This window comes from Nerophis ophidion, linkage group LG12 (genome assembly GCF_033978795.1).
Source record: "Nerophis ophidion isolate RoL-2023_Sa linkage group LG12, RoL_Noph_v1.0, whole genome shotgun sequence".
Classification (NCBI taxonomy): Eukaryota; Metazoa; Chordata; class Actinopteri; order Syngnathiformes; family Syngnathidae; genus Nerophis; species Nerophis ophidion.
In genome coordinates this window covers 32,484,110-32,503,033 of record NC_084622.1, presented here as the reverse complement: position 1 = coordinate 32,503,033, position 18,924 = coordinate 32,484,110, and the positions used below count along the sequence as shown (strand labels likewise).

The 18,924-nt window shown below is 39.8% G+C and overlaps 1 protein-coding gene across 2 annotated transcripts in view; it reads left to right on the top strand.

The window, feature by feature from the left end:
• spon1b (spondin 1b) overlaps positions 1-18,924 on the top strand; it is a 189,815-nt gene that overhangs the window by 70,845 nt on the left and 100,046 nt on the right. For both annotated transcript variants that reach the window (XM_061917389.1, XM_061917388.1), the window contains exons 4-5: positions 7,197-7,270; positions 18,530-18,652. In XM_061917389.1, the coding sequence (XP_061773373.1) occupies positions 7,197-7,270; positions 18,530-18,652 (197 nt within the window). The remainder of the gene's footprint in view (positions 1-7,196; positions 7,271-18,529; positions 18,653-18,924) is intronic.

Sequence of the window (18,924 nt, the reverse complement as noted above, 5' to 3'; positions counted from 1 at the left end):
AAAAATACTGTTTGTCCTTCCGTTAGGATTGAGTTTCGTTCCTGAAGCCTTCCTATTTAAGTGACAGTCGGAACTTTTCGTGATTAAATGAACATCTATGTCACTCTCAATGTAAAGAAAACGCATGGAGGACATGTTAATACAGCACAAACAAAGGTAAAATAGTAAAATTACATGGAATATTTATATTGTGGTTGTCTTGCACACTGGAGGAATGGGCTTATTGGGAAGATTAAAGGCCTACTGAAATTAGATTTTCTTATTTAAACGGGGATAGCAGGTCCATTCTATGTGTCATACTTGATCATTTCGCGATATTGCCATATTTTTGCTGAAAGGATTTTGTCGAGAAAATCGACGATAAAGTTTGCCTCCTTTGGTGTCATGATCCGTAGTCTGGATCATGTTTAGTTTAGTTATTTTCTGTTAGTTTGGACTCCCTTTGTTGTTTGTGTACCTTTGTGAGTCAGTTTGGTCACCATGGTAACATATTAATTTCACCTGCTGCGGGTTCCAGACGCACACCTGTTTTTGTTAATTACTTCCTCATTTAAGCCTGCCTTGTCCCGTCAGTCGGTCTTGGTCCCTTGTTTGCGGTATGCAACTGTTTCGTTGGTAATTACTAGATTTCTTGTTACCTGATCCTGTGCTAGTGTTAGCATTAGCTTCTGTGATTTCGCCACGCGTTTCTTTTCATCTGTTTTTGTACCAGTGTTTTGTTATTAAATCATTCTTACTTTTACGTTGTTGTCCGGAGTGTCTATGTTTGCGTTGGAGGAACGATCCCGCATTAAAATGCGACACGCACGTGACACTTTGGTACTTCCGGAAAAAGCCTCTTCTACCGGAAGTCGCAGACGATGACGTCGCAAGTATGGGGGCTCCTCAGATATTCCCATTGATTTTACAACGAAAACTTTAACCTTAGTCCTAACATAAATAATAAATATAAATCGTTTGAGGTGCTTACTATGATGTCTGTCACACCGCTGCCTCTACACCTGGCTGTTATCTACCGCCCCCCAGGGCCCTGTTCGGACTTTATCAACAAATTCTCAGAGTTTGTTGCTGATCTAATGACACACGCCGATAATATAATCATAATGGGGGACTTTAATATCCATATGAATACCCCATCGGACCCACCGTGCGTAGCGCTCCAGACTATAATTGATAGCTGTGGTCTCACACAAATAATAAATGAACCCACGCATCGCAACGGTAATACGATAGACCTAGTGCTTGTCAGGGGTATCACCGTTTCCAAAGTTATGATACTCCCGTATACTAAAGTATTGTCCGATCATTACCTTATAAAATTCGAGGTTCAGACGCATGTTCGTCAAACTAATAATAATAATAACTGCTATAGCAGCCGCAACATTAATACGGCCACAACGACAACTCTTGCTGACCTACTGCCCTCGGTAATGGCACCATTCCCAAAGTATGTGGGCTCTATTGATAACCTCACTAACAACATTAACGACGCCCTGCGCGAAACCATTGATAACATAGCACCGCTAAAGTTAAAAAAGGCTCCAAAAAAGCGCACCCCGTGGTTTACAGAAGAAACTAGAGCTCAAAAATTATTATGTAGAAAGCTGGAACGCAAATGGCGCACGACTAAACTTGAGGTGCACCATCAAGCATGGAGTGATGGTTTAATAACTTATAAACGCATGCTTACCTTAGCTAAAGCTAAATATTACTCAAATCTCATCCACCGTAATAAAAACGATCCTAAATTTTTGTTTAGTACGGTAGCATCGCCAACCCAACAAGGGACCCCTTCCAGTAGCTCAACCCACTCAGCTGATGACTTTATGCAATTCTTTAGTAAGAAAATTGAAGTCATTAGAAAGGAGATTAAAGACAATGCGTCCCAGCTACAACGGGGTTCTATTAACACTGATACGATGGTATATACGGCGGATACTGCCCTCCAAAATAGTTTCTCTCGTTTTGAGGAAATAACATTAGAGGAATTGTTACAACGTGTAAATGGAATAAAACAGACAACATGTTTACTTGACCCTCTCCCTGGGAAACTGATCAAGGAGCTCTTTGTATTATTAGGTCCATCAGTGCTAAATATTATAAACTTATCACTCTCCTCGGGTACTGTTCCCCTAGCATTCAAAAAAGCGGTTATTCATCCTCTTCTTAAAAGACCTAACCTCGATCCTGACCTCATGGTAAACTACCGACCGGTGTCTCACCTTCCCTTTATTTCAAAAATCCTCGAAAAAATTGTTGCGGAGCAGTTAAATGAACACTTAGCGTCTAACAATCTATGTGAAACCTTTCAATCCGGTTTCAGGGCAAATCACTCCACGGAGACAGCCCTCGCAAAAATGACTAATGATCTATTACTAACGATGGATTCTGATGCGTCATCTATGTTGCTGCTCCTCGATCTTAGCGCTGCTTTCGATACCGTCGATCATAATATTTTATTCGAACGTATCAAAACACAAATTGGTATGTCAGACTTAGCCCTGTCTTGGTTTAACTCTTATCTTACTGATAGGATGCAGTGTGTCTCCTATAACAATGTGACCTCGGACTACGTTAAGGTAACGTGTGGAGTTCCCCAGGGTTCGGTCCTTGGCCCTGCACTCTTCAGCATCTACATGCTGCCGCTAGGTGACATCATACGCAAATACGGTATTAGCTTTCAGTGCTATGCTGATGACACCCAACTCTACATGCCCCTAAAGCTGACCAACACGCCGGATTGTAGTCAGCTGGAGGCGTGTCTTAATGAAATTAAACAATGGATGTCCGCTAACTTTTTGCAACTCAACGCCAAAAAAACGGAAATGCTGATTATCGGTCCTGCTAGACACCGAACTCTATTTAATAATACAACTCTAACATTTGACAACCAAACATTTAAACAAGGCGACACGGTAAAAAATCTGGGTATTATCTTCGACCCAACTCTCTCCTTTGAGGCACACATTAAAAGCGTTACTAAAACGGCCTTCTTTCATCTCCGTAATATCGCTAAAATTCGCTCCATTCTGTCCACTAAAGACGCTGAGATCATTATCCATGCGTTTGTTACGTCTCGCCTCGACTACTGTAACGTATTATTTTCGGGTCTCCCCATGTCTAGCATTAAAAGATTACAGTTGGTACAAAATGCGGCTGCTAGACTTTTGACAAGAACAAGAAAGTTTGATCACATTACGCCTGTACTGGCTCACCTACACTGGCTTCCTGTGCACTTAAGATGTGACTTTAAGGTTTTACTACTTACGTATAAAATACTACACGGTCTAGCTCCATCCTATCTTGCCGATTGTATTGTACCATATGTCCCGGCAAGAAATCTGCGTTCAAAGGACTCCGGCTTGTTAGTGATTCCCAAAGCCCAAAAAAAGTCTGCGGGCTATAGAGCGTTTTCCGTTCGGGCTCCAGTACTCTGGAATGCCCTCCCGGTAACAGTTCGAGATGCCACCTCAGTAGAAGCATTTAAGTCTCACCTTAAAACTCATTTGTATACTCTAGCCTTTAAATAGACTCCCTTTTTAGACCAGTTGATCTGCCGTTTCTTTTCTTTTTCTTCTATGTCCCACTCTCCCTTGTGGAGGGGGTCCGGTCCGATCCGGTGGCCATGTACTGCTTGCCTGTGTATCGGTTGGGGACATCATGCCTTTATATCCGCTTGGGATGGTTTCCTGCTGGCTGCGCTGTGAACGGGACTCTCGCTGCTGTGTTGGATCCGCTTTGGACTGGACTCTCGCGACTGTGTTGGATCCATTGTGGACTGAACTTTCACAGTATCATGTTAGACCCGCTCGACATCCATTGCTTTCCTCCTCTCCAAGGTTCTCATAGTCATCATTGTCACCGACGTCCCACTGGGTGTGAGTTTACTTTTCCTTTTGTGGGCCTACCGAGGATGTCGTGGTGGTTTGTGCATTCCTTTGAGACACTAGTGATTTAGGGCTATATAAGTCATCATTGATTGATTGATTGATTGATTTTAATGGGAGCCTCCAACAAAAACAGTTATTCGAACCGAGAAAGCGACAATTTCCCCATTAATTTGAGCGAGAATGAAAGATTCGTGTTTGAGGATATTGATAGTGACGGACTAGGAAAAAAAACAAAAACGCATAGCATTGGGACGTATTCCGATGTTTTTAAACACATTTACTAGGATAATTCTGGGAAATCTTTTATCTTTCTATTGTGTTGCTAGTGTTTTAGTGAGTTTACCGTACCTGATAGTCGGAAGTGTACGTCTACGGCCGACCGGGTGTTGACGCGCAGTGTCTCGGGGACGTCGACGGCAGCTGTAGGGAGCCACAAGCTCAGCTGATATCCGGTAAGTGGCGACTTTTTAACCACAATTTTCTCACCGAAACCTGCTGGTTGACATTCGGTTGGGATCCATGTCTGCTTGACCGCGCTGTGATCCATAGTAAAGTTTCAGCTCTGGGAATTTTAAACAAGAAATCACAGTGTATTTATGTGGCTAAAGGCTAAAGGCTAAAGCTTCCCACCTCCATCTTTCTACTGTGACGTCTCCATTATTAATTGAACAAATTGCAAAAGATTCAGCAACACAGATGTCCAAAATACTGTGTAATTATGCCGTTAAAGCAGACGGCATTTAGCTGAGGGTGTGCATATCGCTCACACTTCCTAAAACCCTGTGACGTCACGCTGTACGTCATTATTACACGACGTTTTCAAGACAAAACTCCCGGGAAATTTAAAATTGTAATTTAGTAAACTAAAAAAGACTTACTGGCATGTGTTGCAATGTTAATATTTCATCATTGATGTATAAACTATTAGACTGCGTGGTGGGTAGTAGTGGGTTTCAGTAGGGCTTTAAGTCACAATAATGATTGCTTCGTTATCACTGTTCATTTTATAGTTTGGTATGTTTGAATAGACTATCTTTATCCTTCAAAATTGTTGCAGCTTGGACTAAACATTCAATGTTGATTTCTCCTCCAATGTCTAAATTCATTTCACTTTACTTTTATGAGCTACCGCCAGAAGATTTTTCTTCACGCTAATGAAACATAATGAGGTTCAAAAATCCAACTAATACGCAACGTTATCTCTCAATAGTGTATCTGGAGATGTAGCGGACTCATTCAAGGCTAGACCTGGGTACCCTTCATCGATAGAGTACCAATTCCCAGTACTTGGGAATAGAGAACGATACTCAATTGTACCAAATTTTAGTACTTTAAGAAATGCTAATTATTTAAGATTAAAATCCCAGTTTTTAATGTAACATTTGAAAATGAGCTGATTATGATAATGGTGCTGTCCAATTGTTATAGCTTGTTGTATTGTTATGTTGTTATCATATTGTAGACTTTGCATGTGATTGCAATTCCAAGACATTAAATGGTAGTAGTACATAGGCAACAATGTATTACAAAGCCAGGATGTAGTCTTTGCCATTAAGCTGAATGTCTGTCTATTCTTACAGTATGTTGCACACTACAATGTGTTTATACTGTAAATGTTGTACTTATTACATACTTGTTGTTCGATTGTAACGTGCATTTTAGTTGTAGTTTTCAACACCAAATTTGGAGGAGAGGAAATCGCCATGCTTTATCACTAATGCTAATCAGTAGCATGTATATTGCAAAGCGAATTGACATCAAGCTAGCATCTTTTAGAAAAGTGGAGCCTTACTTTACGTCTGGGCGTTTTCTATCAGGCATTCTTACGTTGGCATATGAAAGTGTAACATTAACTAAAGACAGTTTGGCTGAGTCTGATCTGAGTGCTGTGGTGCTTGAATAATTATTTACTCATTTTGAGCCGGTGTTTAGTCTGCAGCCGGACATGACGTCACAAGCAACTCAAATATCGAAATATGGCACCGTTTGATTTTACGTGACTCTATACCCAGTAGCACCAAATTCAGTACTCATCCGTACTCGAAGCACACTGTATAATTTGTTTCCTCCTTGATAGGTGAAGTGTAAATTCACAAAAACATGAATGAGAAGAAGGCATAGCCTGGAAAATGGTACAGAACATTAAAAACACCTGAACAAAGAACAGATTATTCTAACGGCTGTGAAAACCAACTGTCCCCAGCACACACACACACACACACACACACACACACACACACACACACACACACACACACACACACACAATATGTTTTATTATCCAAAATAAAGCTTCAAGAACCAAAATGTATATTTACTCTCATGATGCTTGTATATCATAAACTTCTGACTGCAACTGTAAATAGCTCTAGAACAAAATCACATCTCTAAATGTGTCATGAACCCTCATAATAGGTGGATTTCCTGCGTTTTGGTTCGATTTCCGTCCCAGCGCTCTTGTTTTTGTCCTCTGCTTCCTGTTTTGGCATATCTGCTGTTCTTAACGCTGGTCTCCTCATCTGTTGCTGGTTGGCAATTAGGAGGGTTTATTACAATGAATGGTTCATTGTTTGTGTTTTTGGTTGTTTTGTGCTTTGTTTTGCTTGTTCTAGTAAGTTTTTCATTTGTATATGTTTGTTGTATTATTACCACTTGTTGACTCACCTTTGGTCCTTGCTATTGCTACCTGTTTATGCACCATTTGATTTATCATTACTTGCATTTCTCTGCATTCTGGGATCACGCCACAAGCAACCATACACACTTTTAACATTTCACCACTATCCTATCACTTTGTGAAGCTGATTATCATTACATTTTTGCAACAAGTTTTATAAATATAATACATGGCAGTTCATTTAATTGGCTTTCTAGCTCTTGCTAATACCAGATTTATCATATGTAGGTTGTCAAAGACTGTGCAAACACTGCTTTACTGAACGATTGTCATAAATCACATACCATTACCATTTTGAATGTGCAGTCTATTTTTAGAATGAGTCAAACAAACAAAACAAAAAAATGCTGTTTCAAGCCTTGGGAAAGACCTGGCTTTCCTCTCCCCCATGATTGCTCTGTTAAATTTGTATTGCTTCAATGTGATTATGTATTGCAATTTAATGAATACTCAGCGAACCCTCAAGGAACCCATTACCTTTCCTGTCCACAGAAGATTACACGAATTGGATTTTGAGGGGAGAACAAAACGACAGCATTGGGAAACCAAATATTTGGTCTCACTGATAACTTCTTTCTCAAAATATAATATGTTCTACACTTTCTATCTGCAGTTCTTTCTGTCTACAGGGCGAGCATCGTCCAGAAGAAAATTATCTATTTCCAGGAGGAGGGCTCCCTTACCATTCGGCTTTGTGAGAAAGGTAATGGCAGCTTCTTATCATGTTCCTTACTCACTGCTCATTTTAGGGCCCTTCCATCCATTTTCTACCGCTTATTCCCTTTTGGGGTTGCGGGGGGCGCTGGCGCCTATCTCGGCTACAATCGGGCGGAAGGCGGGGTACATCCTGGACAAGTCGCCACCTCATCGCAGGGCCAACACAGATAGACAGACAACATTCACACTCACATTCACACACTAGGGCCAATTTAGTGTTGCCAATCAACCTATCCCCAGGTGCATGTCTTTGGAAGTGGGAGGAAGCCGGAGTACCTGGAGGGAACCCACGCATTCACGGGGAGAACATGCAAACTCCACACAGAAAGATCCCGAGCCTGGATTTGAACCCAGGACTGCAGGACCTTCGTATTGTGAGGCAGACGCACTAACCCCTCTGCCACCGTGAAATTTACTTAATATTTGTGTGTACTAAAACACTTGTAAATCTGATAAACAAAAAAAAACAAAATCGATTTTCAAATCAATAGCGATTCTTTTTATTTCACTGATTCTCAAATGGTTAAAAAAAAAAAAAAAAAAAAAACAATATATATATATATATATATATATATATATATATATATATATATATATATATATATATATATATATATATCCTGTGCAGCCACTCAGGCAAATTACATTGTTATTAAATGTTTTGGGTAAGATTTTATTAAACAAAATTAGTTTTCTTTTAAGTAATAAATACATTTAGCCCAGCTGTATATCTATTTTATGGAGGAATGTACAGTATTTAATCATAGAACTCCGCCTCCGCTTGGGATGGTTTCCTGCTGGCTCCGCTGTGAACGGGACTCTCGCTGCTGTGTCTTGGATCCTCTTTGGACTGGCCTCTCGCGACTGTGTTGTATCCATTGTGGATTGAACTTTCACAGTATCATGTTAGACCCGCTCGACATCCATTGCTTTCCTCCTCTCTAAGGTTCTCATAGTCATCATTGTCACCGACGTCCCACTGGGTCATTATTGTCACCGATGTCCCACTGGGTGTGAGTTTTCCTTGCCCTTATGTGGGCCTACCGAGGATGTCGTAGTGGTCTGTGCAGCCCTTTGAGACACTAGTGATTTAGGGCTATATAAGTAAACATTGATTGATTGATTGAACTGGCACCTAATGTTATTTAAAAATATTGATTTTGAATCAAGAATTGTTTTGAATCGAGAATCGGACATTCATCCCAAAAATCTAATCGAATCATGGTCCAACGATTCACAGCCCTTTTTTATAGCACATGCAAAACTGTTCTACTAAACTGGTGCAAAGTGGATTGCGTCTGTTTAGTGAGCAGTCTCTGTTTTCATTAATATGTAAAATAAATGCTGATCATCAGAACGCCCGCAATACTGGGAAGAGAAGATGCAAATATACTTATTTAGCACGCGCCATGTCATTTATCAGACCGTCACTGTTTTGCGGGCACTATTTTGCGTTTTATTTAACACATGTCTAAAGGACGGTCATACTGACAGTTCCACACACGGCTGCAGGATCAGTGCTCAGAATCTTCCAGCCTACATCTTAGTCAGAAATAAAAAAAATATTACACATATTGTCTATTCAACAACATCATTTTATAATTGTATAGCTGCTAGAGAACTTAAAGGGCTGTTTAGAACAACCCTAACCCATGCTGGATTTTCTTCGATTCCAATTAACTATTCCTTTTCTGCAAATTGTTTCCAAGATGAGATCCATTTTGCGATTCAACTCAGAAATCGCTCCAGTCTGTGTTCCCACAGCTCGATCCAATCCTTCCATTGCGTTGAACAGCCGTTGGCCCCCTTGAGTGGCTGCCATTGTCTTCCGAATTTGTCGATACACCAGAGCAATGCCCAGCCCATCTGGGCTAACCATTAAGTAAGACTACTTATTATTTTTAAGGGGGCAGGAAATATAAGATTTTCCTGTTCCTTCTCAAGCATAGGTGTGTAAATATGTGTTAAGTTGCTTAAGATTAATTGTTTATTGATCGAAAATGCACATCAATGAAGGAGATTAATAAAAAAATAAATGAATGAAAGGATGTTTGAAAACAGCAAAATTATAACATGATAACTTGAATGTGCAGTAGTACACGCCAAATTTTAATTAAAATAAGGCGGTCTGCACCACTTTACAATTGCCCATGCATTGTTAGTAAATCACAACGTGCCCACAAATAGTGCAAGCTGTTTCATATATTGTGTTTATAACTTAGTAAATCAGACCCTTATTATCATTGATCAGTCAACATGGGTGTGGGCTTTACTCCGTATCTCATCTTTCCCATCTGTATCACAGCAGATTCCTGTATTTAATGCCATATCTAAAAGTGAAGCAAACTGAATCAGAGGGGAAGCTGCGAGGACAGCATGATCTCCTGGGAGTCTGTGTGGAAATTGGCTTTTGCATTTTACAACGGAGCTTGAGGAAAAAAATCCATGTCAGATTTGCAGCAATCCTGCCTGCTCAGTAAATAGTCTTGTAAGAGAGAGATGACTGGACTGTCCTATCGCTGATGAAGATGCTGATTCAAACTGTGAAAACTGGAGCCAGAGAATATATAGTGCATAGTATTTTGAGACAATCTCAGAACAATTTGAAGTTATTTTCCATTCCAAATCTAATGTTATGGGCTATTATGCAGGCAAGTTACTTCTCCCATTTTAAATCGCTGACAAGTTTTGTGCTTTAAAAGTTTGACACATCATGCAAGTTTTAGAAGTTACTCATCATGCACGAACTTGGGTGTCAAGAGATGATTTTTTTTTTCAGTGTAAATTGGTGATTCATAAGCCTCATCCTATCTATGTATAACACTGGTCAAGGACAGTAATGAATATGTATGACACTTCCTCAAGGCTAAAAGTATTTTACATAATATTTTATACAAAGGATGCACTTATACATGCATTTGTGTCAAAGCTAGCACAATGGTTGTTTCAAAGAATTTGTGTCAGGAATATGTAAATACTGTAATTCCTTACGTTAAATACGTACTGTATATTGGGTACAAACTAAAGGGGCGTCGTTCGAATGCCACTGGAGCCAAATATTGCAACTCGTTTTTTTTTGCTGCTAAGTTGCCCATGTGCAAGGCACAGACTCAGGTACACACGCTCTCACTTTGATATATATTCTTGCATGCCTGCAGGTCAGTGTCCCGGCGTAACTTTACTGTATTGCAGGGATGGGTATTGTTTACATTTCAACTGATTCTAATATCAAATTAGTACTTTTGAAACAGTTCCGGTGCTTAAATCATTTCCGAACTTATCCTAACATCTCAAGATCGATAGCAATAATCTAAATAACAGAAAACATTACCAATACAATATATTGGAATCAGTGTGCAGCTGCAGTGTTTATGGATTTAGCAAAAGCATTTGACAAAATTCATCTTATTGTCTTAATATACTAATTAGAAGGGTATGGCATCAGAGGGTTGGTTTTGAACTGGTTAAGAAGCTATTTTAAGCAACTTAGTCAAACACAGCGCTATATATATCTTGCTGCGTACCCTAGGGATCAATACTGTGACCAAAATTGTTCAATATTTATTTAAACATTTGTAAAGTTACAAATGACTTACCTGTGCTATGCATTTATCTAACTTAGGGGTCCCCAAACTTTTTGACTCGTGGGCCGCATTGGGTTAAAAAAATTTGGCGCCGGGCTGTGTGTGTATATGGGCTATATAAGTAAACATTGATTGATTGATTTATATATATATATATATATATATATATATATATATATATATATATAGACATGTATATATATGTGTGTGTGTGTGTGTGTGTGTGTGTGTATATATATATATATATATATATATATATATATATATATATATATATATATATATATATATTAGGGCTGGGCAACGATTAAAAATTGTAATCGAAGTTAATCACACTTTTTCTCTGATTAATCGCGATTAACTGCATTGTATACGCAAAGCCCAATAATGAATTCAAAAGTAGTGTGTAGTGCACCTTTATTGGAATATTCTCCCACATGAACAAAAGCGCCAAAACATTTGTTGTGCAAACACAATTCAAATCAGTACTTGTTAAATAGTAGCAGTTAAATAGCATATTATATGAAAATCAACTCAAAAAATGTAAATACAAACATTTAAGCTTATTTCCACTGCCAGGGTAGTTAAGTTGTCCTGTTTGTAATGGAAAATAAATATAATCTACATACAAATCTCTGAGCCACAATCATAACATCTGAACATGCAATTTCTGAGGTAACAGCAGGAACATTTTTTTTATTAGGGATCTTATGTTTAAAAAACTTATATTATAGGTAGTGGGCTGTTTTAGGAAATTTTTGATTAAATTATCCGTAGTAGCAATATTAATAATGTTGTGTTTATTATGCGTAGTGCACTTAAAATAATTATGACCATATCTAGGAATTGATATGATGGGAATTTTCCGATTGTTTGCTTGGTGCTTTGATAAACTGAATGCATCATATACATGGTACTATATTGTGATGTTATGAGCCCGGGAAAAAAAGAACTACCCTACCCAGCATGCAACAGGAGTGACGAGCATGCGCGGTAGCCCGGTAAAGGTTGTGTGTCGCCATGACGGCATCTTGTATGTTGTGATATGCACGCTCTGAAAGTAAACGTTAAGAACTCAGCCAACACTCCTCGTCTGCATTATTCATAAATAGACAGACAACACATATACTCCGCTGCTTCACAGGCCGCTGGATGTAGCCGGCAAAGTATTCCCATGCTAGCTAGCCAGTCTAGCAAGCACGCGTCATTCAGTCCAAAACGGCCCGATCTATCCACATCCAGAATTGTCTGGCGGTCGTAAGTGATCCCGGAGTGACCACGCTGTAAGCCAGCCATGAAATTTGCAGAATTGTCCGGTATTTTTGCCAAATGTTCCATCTTTACCGAGACCCATTCGACGCCGAAGCCAATCCGGGCGACGCCGTCTTGTTAAGAAAAGGCGTTAACAAAATAAAAGCATGTAAACAACATACGCAAATGTGCGATAAAATAATTGTCGGCGTTAATAGATTGATGAGTTAACTCGTAATTAACGCATTCATTTGCCCACCCCTAATATATATGTATATATATATATATATATATATATATATATATATATATATATATATATATATATATATATATATATATATATATATATATATATATATATATATATATTATATGTTTATATATTCTCAGCTCGATGATGTCACGGTATCGATGGGAAAATGCATTTTTAGACAATATTATTTGCCTGAACGGCTAAGAGACACCAAGAGTAACAAGCGGTATAGAATGGATTAGAAAGGACAAAAAACAACAACTAAATAATAAAAAAAACCCCCAAAAAACCCTTTTATTTATTTTTTGTTTTTTTTATCCTGGGTCTTCCCACGCGCCGGATTTGTGACGCTGGCGGGTCGGATCCGGCCCGTCGGTTGAGTTTGGAGAACCCTGATCCAATCAATGTATATAATAACAATAATGCTATATACGTTGATTGCCGACATCTTCACATGAATATTTTTAACTTAACAAATCATACTCTTTCATTATGAAGATTGGCTGTTTTCAACTTGCCAACGTTCATTTTTTTTTAAACAAAAACCATAAGAACGCCTACGGCTAGATTATGTTACCATTAGTGGCTTAACAGAAAATATATATGTTTCAAATGTCTATTTTTGGGGTGGCGTGGCTCAGTTGGTAGAGTATCTGGGCTAGCAACTTGAGGGTTCCAGGTTGACTTCTGCCATCGTAGTCACTGTTGTTGTGTCCATTTTACCCACCTGCTACCAGTGCCGCTCACACTGGTTTGAATGCACAGTTAAGATGGAGATAGTGGGTTCCACTTTGTAAAGCGCTTTGATTCTCTAGAGAAAAAGCACTATATAAATATAATTTACTTCACAATTCACATCAGTGTTTTTTACAGTTACAAAGTATGTTGAACGCACATAAAGGCCAGGAGCACGTGCCCACAAACAAAAGGAGTGTCCCTAGACCGGGGGTCAGCAACATGCTGTTTTGGACCCGCATGCGGCTCTTTAGCAACGCCCTAGTGGCTCCCTGGAGCTTTATCAAAAATGGAAAAAGATGGAGGGGAAAAAATATATTTGTTGTTTTAATAATGTTTTTGTAGGAGGATGAACAAGACACACACCTTCCTAATTATTAGAAAGCCCACTGTTTATTATGTTTGTGTGTATGCTTTACTGATGACAGTATTTGGCCAGTGCCGTTTTGTCCCACTAATTTTGGCGGTCCATGAACTCACCGTGCACAACTTTCTCTGTCGCTGCCACAGAAAGACACGTTTTATGCCACTCCTTCATTTTCTCATTTGGTCCATTAAACGTTTTATGTTGTGCATGAATGCACAAGGTGAGCTTTGTTGATGTTATTGATTTATCAGAGTGGTAATAATCCATGCTAACATGTTATTTAGGCTAGCTGTGTGTACATATTGCATCATTACGCCTCGTTTGTAAGTAATGTATATTTGAGTTCATATAATTTCCTTTACTTGTGTCCTCTGTGTATTTAATTTTTATTTACATGTCTCATGACACATTAGCTGTATGTAATATTGGCTCCATTTCTGGTGGTGTGCCATGTTGTTCCAGACCACAGCAAACGTTACCCAGCTTGCAAAGATTATAATACATCCATTAGAAGAAGACAGCCTGTCCTTTCCTTTAACTTGAACACACACATCTATACCTTTGGCAGTTTTAAGCCAGTAATTTCCAGGAGTTATCTAACCCTCTTAGACACTTACCTAATGTGTTGCCTTCATTATAACACTCACATAAGGCTTTTAACTTTTTGCGGCTCCAGAAAGGTTTGTTTTTTGTATTTGTTGGTCCAATATCAATCAATCAATCAATGTTTATTTATATAGCCCTAAATCACTAGTGTCTCAAAGGGCTGCACAAACCACTACGACATCCTCGGTAGGCCCACATAAGGGCAAGGAAAACTCACACCCAGTGGGACATCGGTGACAATAATGACCCAGTGGGACGTCGGTGACAATGAAGACTATGAGAACCTTAGAGAGGAGGAAAGCAATGGATGTCGAGCGGGTCTAACATGATACTGTGAAAGTTCAATCCATAATGGATCCAACACAGTCGCGAGAGTCCAGTCCAAAGCGGATCCAACACAGCAGCGAGAGTCCCATTCACAGCGGAGCCAGCAGGAAACCATCCCAAGCGGAGGCGGATCAGCAGCGCAGAGATGTCCCCAGCCGATACACAGGCAAGCAGTACATGGCCACCGGATCGGACCGGACCCCTCCACAAGGGAGAGTGGGACATAGAAGAAAAAGAAAAGAAACGGCAGATCAACTGGTCTAAAAAGGGAGTCTATTTAAAGGCTAGAGTATACAAATGAGTTTTAAGGTGAGACTTAAATGCTTCTACTGAGGTGGCATCTCGAACTGTTACCGGGAGGGCATTTCAGAGTACTGGAGCCCGAACGGAAAACGCTCTATAGCCCGCAGACTTTTTTTGGGCTTTGGGAATCACTAATAAGCCGGAGTCCTTTGAACGCAGATTTCTTGCCGGGACATATGGTACAATACAATCGGCAGGATAGGATGGAGCTAGACCGTGTAGTATTTTATACGTAAGTAGTAAAACCTTAAAGTCACATCTTAAGTGCACAGGAAGCCAGTGCAGGTGAGCCAGTACAGGCGTAATGTGATCAAACTTTCTTGTTCTTGTCAAAAGTCTAGCAGCTGCATTTTGTACCAACTGTAATCTTTTAATGCTAGACATGGGGAGACCCGAAAATAATACGTTACAGTAATCGAGACGAGACGTAACAAACGCATGGATAATGATCTCGGCGTCTTTAGTGGACAGAATGGAGCGAATTTTAGCGATATTACGGAGATGAAAGAAGGCCGTTTTAGTAACGCTTTTAATGTGTGCCTCAAAGGAGAGAGTTGGGTCGAAGATAATACCCAGATTCTTTACCGTGTCGCCTTGTTTAATTGTTTGGTTGTCAAATGTTAGAGTTGTATTATTAAATAGAGTTCGGTGTCTAGCAGGACCGATAATCAGCATTATGATACGGCTCTTTCAACATGTTGGGTTGCCGACACCTGCCCTAGACAAGCAACTAACAACTTGCAGCCATGTTTCTGTTCCGATACATTAAATGATAACTAATGCTAGCTAGCGAAATTGTGATCTTTGGCTATTGCGTGTGTGTTACGTACTGTACAGTCGTAGTTTACATCATTGTGTACTAGTAGCCACAAGTGGTCAATAATGCTCAAAACACAAAAGTAGCCCCCCCTTTAAAAAAAGTTCCAATGATTGTCACACACACAATAGGTGTGGTGAGATTATCCTCTGCATGTGACTCATCACCCTCACGCCCTGGGAGGTGAGGGGAGCAGTGAGCAGCAGCGGTGGCCACACCATGGAATCATTTTTGGTGATTTAACCCCCAATTCCAACCTTTAGGCATCCACATTAAGGTTACAAACAGACCTTTTAAAACAAGTTTACTTGCAGTTAGTGTCCTTATTTCCAATATGTATACGCATAAACTATGTAGCGCCGCTCAATGGGAGTGCACTGCTTGTGAGAATGTCTTCCGAGGCGGTTTGCTGTAAGTAGCTGTTTGTAGTTATATGTTGGGTGTGTTGTTTTCATCAATATGTAGTAGTCATAGTCATACTATGTGTGTTAATGTGTATTTACTTGCTTGTTACATGCTATTATTCTTTCTGTGTTGCACCATGACTGTAGTTAGTGCTTACAGACCTTCCTCCTGCAAAATGTGTCAAGAATGGCTGTTTCTTGCCCGATCAAAGATCATTTTCCTTCTAGTAAAGCTGAAGTGCCTTTGACCATTACTCGTTGGTTAAAAATCTTATACAGCAGAGTGTAAGCTAAATTTCCTGTTGAGGGTTTTATTCAGTATCATCTACAAATATATACATGTTGCACGTTATATATCTTTTATTATTGAATCCATCAAATGTGATGATTATTTAATGGAAATGAAAACAAGGCTTTTGGCTTTTTCTGCCATCCGTTTACCTTTTTAAAGCATTATTGTTATTATTTTTTTTTTTTGACTATAACCTAAGCCTTCCTGGTAAGGTCTATTCAGGTGTACTGGAGAGGAGGCTACGCCGGATAGTCGAACCTCGGATTCAATGAGGAACAGTTTGGTTTTCGTCCTGGTCGTGGAACTGTGGACCAGCTCAATACTCTCGGCAGGGTCCTTGAGGGTGAATGGGAGTTTGCCCAACCAGTCTACATGTGCTTTGTGGACATGGAGAAGGCATTCGACCGTGTCCCTCGGGAAGTCCTGTGTGGAGTGCTCAGAGAGTATGGGGTATCGGACTGTCTGATTGTGGCGGTTTGCTCCCTGTACGATCAGTGTCAGAGCTTGGTCCGCATTGCCGGCAGTAAGTCGGACACATTTCCAGTGAGGGTTGGACTCCGCCAAGGCTGTCCTTTGTCACCGATTCTGTTCATAACTTTTATGGACAGGATTTGGAGGCGCAGTCAAGGCGTTGAGGGGTTCCGGTTTGGTGGCCGCGGGATTAGGTCTCTGCTTTTTGCAGTTGATGTGGTGCTGATGGCTTCATCTGGGCGGGATCTTCAACTCTCACCGGATCCAAATCCGAGTCCATGGTTGTCACTTGGAAAAGGTTGGAGTGCCATCTCCGGGTTGGGAAGGAGACCCAGCCCCAAGTGGAGGAGTTCAAGTACCTCGGAGTCTTGTTCACGAGTGAGGGAAAAGTGGATCGTGAGATTGACAGGCAGATCGGTGCAGCGTCTTTAGTAATGCGGACGTTGTATCGATCCGTTGTGGTGAAGAAGGAGTTAAGCCGGAAAGCAAAGCTCTCAATTTACCGGTCGATCTATTTTCCCATCCTCACCTGTGGTCAGGAACTTTGGGTCATGACAGAAAGGACAGGATCACGGGTACAAGTGGCTGAAATGAGTTTCCTTCGCCGAGTGGCGGGGCTCTCCCTTAGAGATAAGGTGAATAGCTCTGATATCCTGGTGGAACTCAAAGTAAAGCCGCTGCTCCTCCCCATTGAGGAGCAGCGGCTGCCCTGGGAACGCCTCGGGATCCCCCGGGAAGAGCTAGACGAAGTGGCTGGGGAAAGGGAAGTCTGGGCTTCCCTGCTTTGGCTGCTGCCTCCGCAACCCGACCTCGGATAAGCGGAAGAAGATGGATGGATAGATGGATGGACTATAATGTGCAATAGTGTTATATGTGAATATGTATATATATATATATGCATGTGTGTGGATATATATATATATATATATATATATATATATATATATATATATATATATATATAGGTGTGGGAAAAATCACAAGACTACTTCATCTCAACAGAACTGTTTCATGTGGGGTTCCCTCAATCATCAGGAGATTTTAATGGAAGCATTCACATACAATGGTTTATATAGGGCACAGAGTGGGTGGGTAGAGGCAGGCGTAGGGGCGTGGTGATTGGCTCATTTGTTACCTAGGAGGTGTTTCTGTCTGGCGGCATGTTGAAATGATTTCACTGCGCTTGTTGAGGGATGACAGGTCTGGATGATATATAATAAACAGTTTCTCTTTTTTAAGCAAAGGTTTCATCTTTTATTACCACTTTTGTAAGGTGTGCTGGATGCAAGAATTTGCCATGTTATTGAATAGTCAACATTATTGTCTTTGAGGTTCCAAATGTGCTTGCTGAGTTCTGTAGAATTCCGCAAGGTCTGGTTTCTAAAGGAGGCCTTGTGATTATTCCATCTGGCTTTAAACTCTCCTTCCGTTTATCTAACGTACGTGTCGGATGTGCTAATGTCCTTGCATGTTACAAGATATATAAGACAAGATATATATATATATATATATATATATATATATATATATATATATATATATATATATATATATATATATATCTTCTTTTCTATCTTTTTTTTACTATTTACAGTATATTACCAAATTGTGTGTTCACCTTAGTGGATCTGCTCCAATTTCGTTGTTCTTTGAACCTGTTCACTGCAATAATGACAATAAAACTCTATTCTATTATATTCTATTGTATTCTATTGTATTCTATTCTATTCTACATGGATTCAATTCTTTAAGATGTCAATAAACTTCTCAATCAATCAATCAATCAATCAAACAAATGAATAAATATAATTATATTCTCTCTCATTGTGCAGCGCGTGTCTTTGGTGAGTCAACACCCGACCCTGCCTTGGTGTGCTGTGCTTGTGGGACAGCCAAGTACAGACTCACCTTCTATGGCAACTGGTCAGAGAAAGTCCATCCCAAAGACTATCCCAGTGAGTGAAACTACATGCATGCACTCACGCATATACTGTACATTAAGTGCACTTGTGATATGCAGCTATGTTGCTACCTGGTGAGACTTTGACATGTTTTATAACTTAAACTTGTGGTATATTCAATATTTATGGACGTTGCTCATTAGGAGGATATAGTAGAATATAGTAGTTCATTTTAGGTAAAATTGTTGTTTTCAAATTAATGGTAATTATTTCTTAATTATGTTTTCATACATTACCTCTTAATTATCTTAATTTAGTTTCAATTA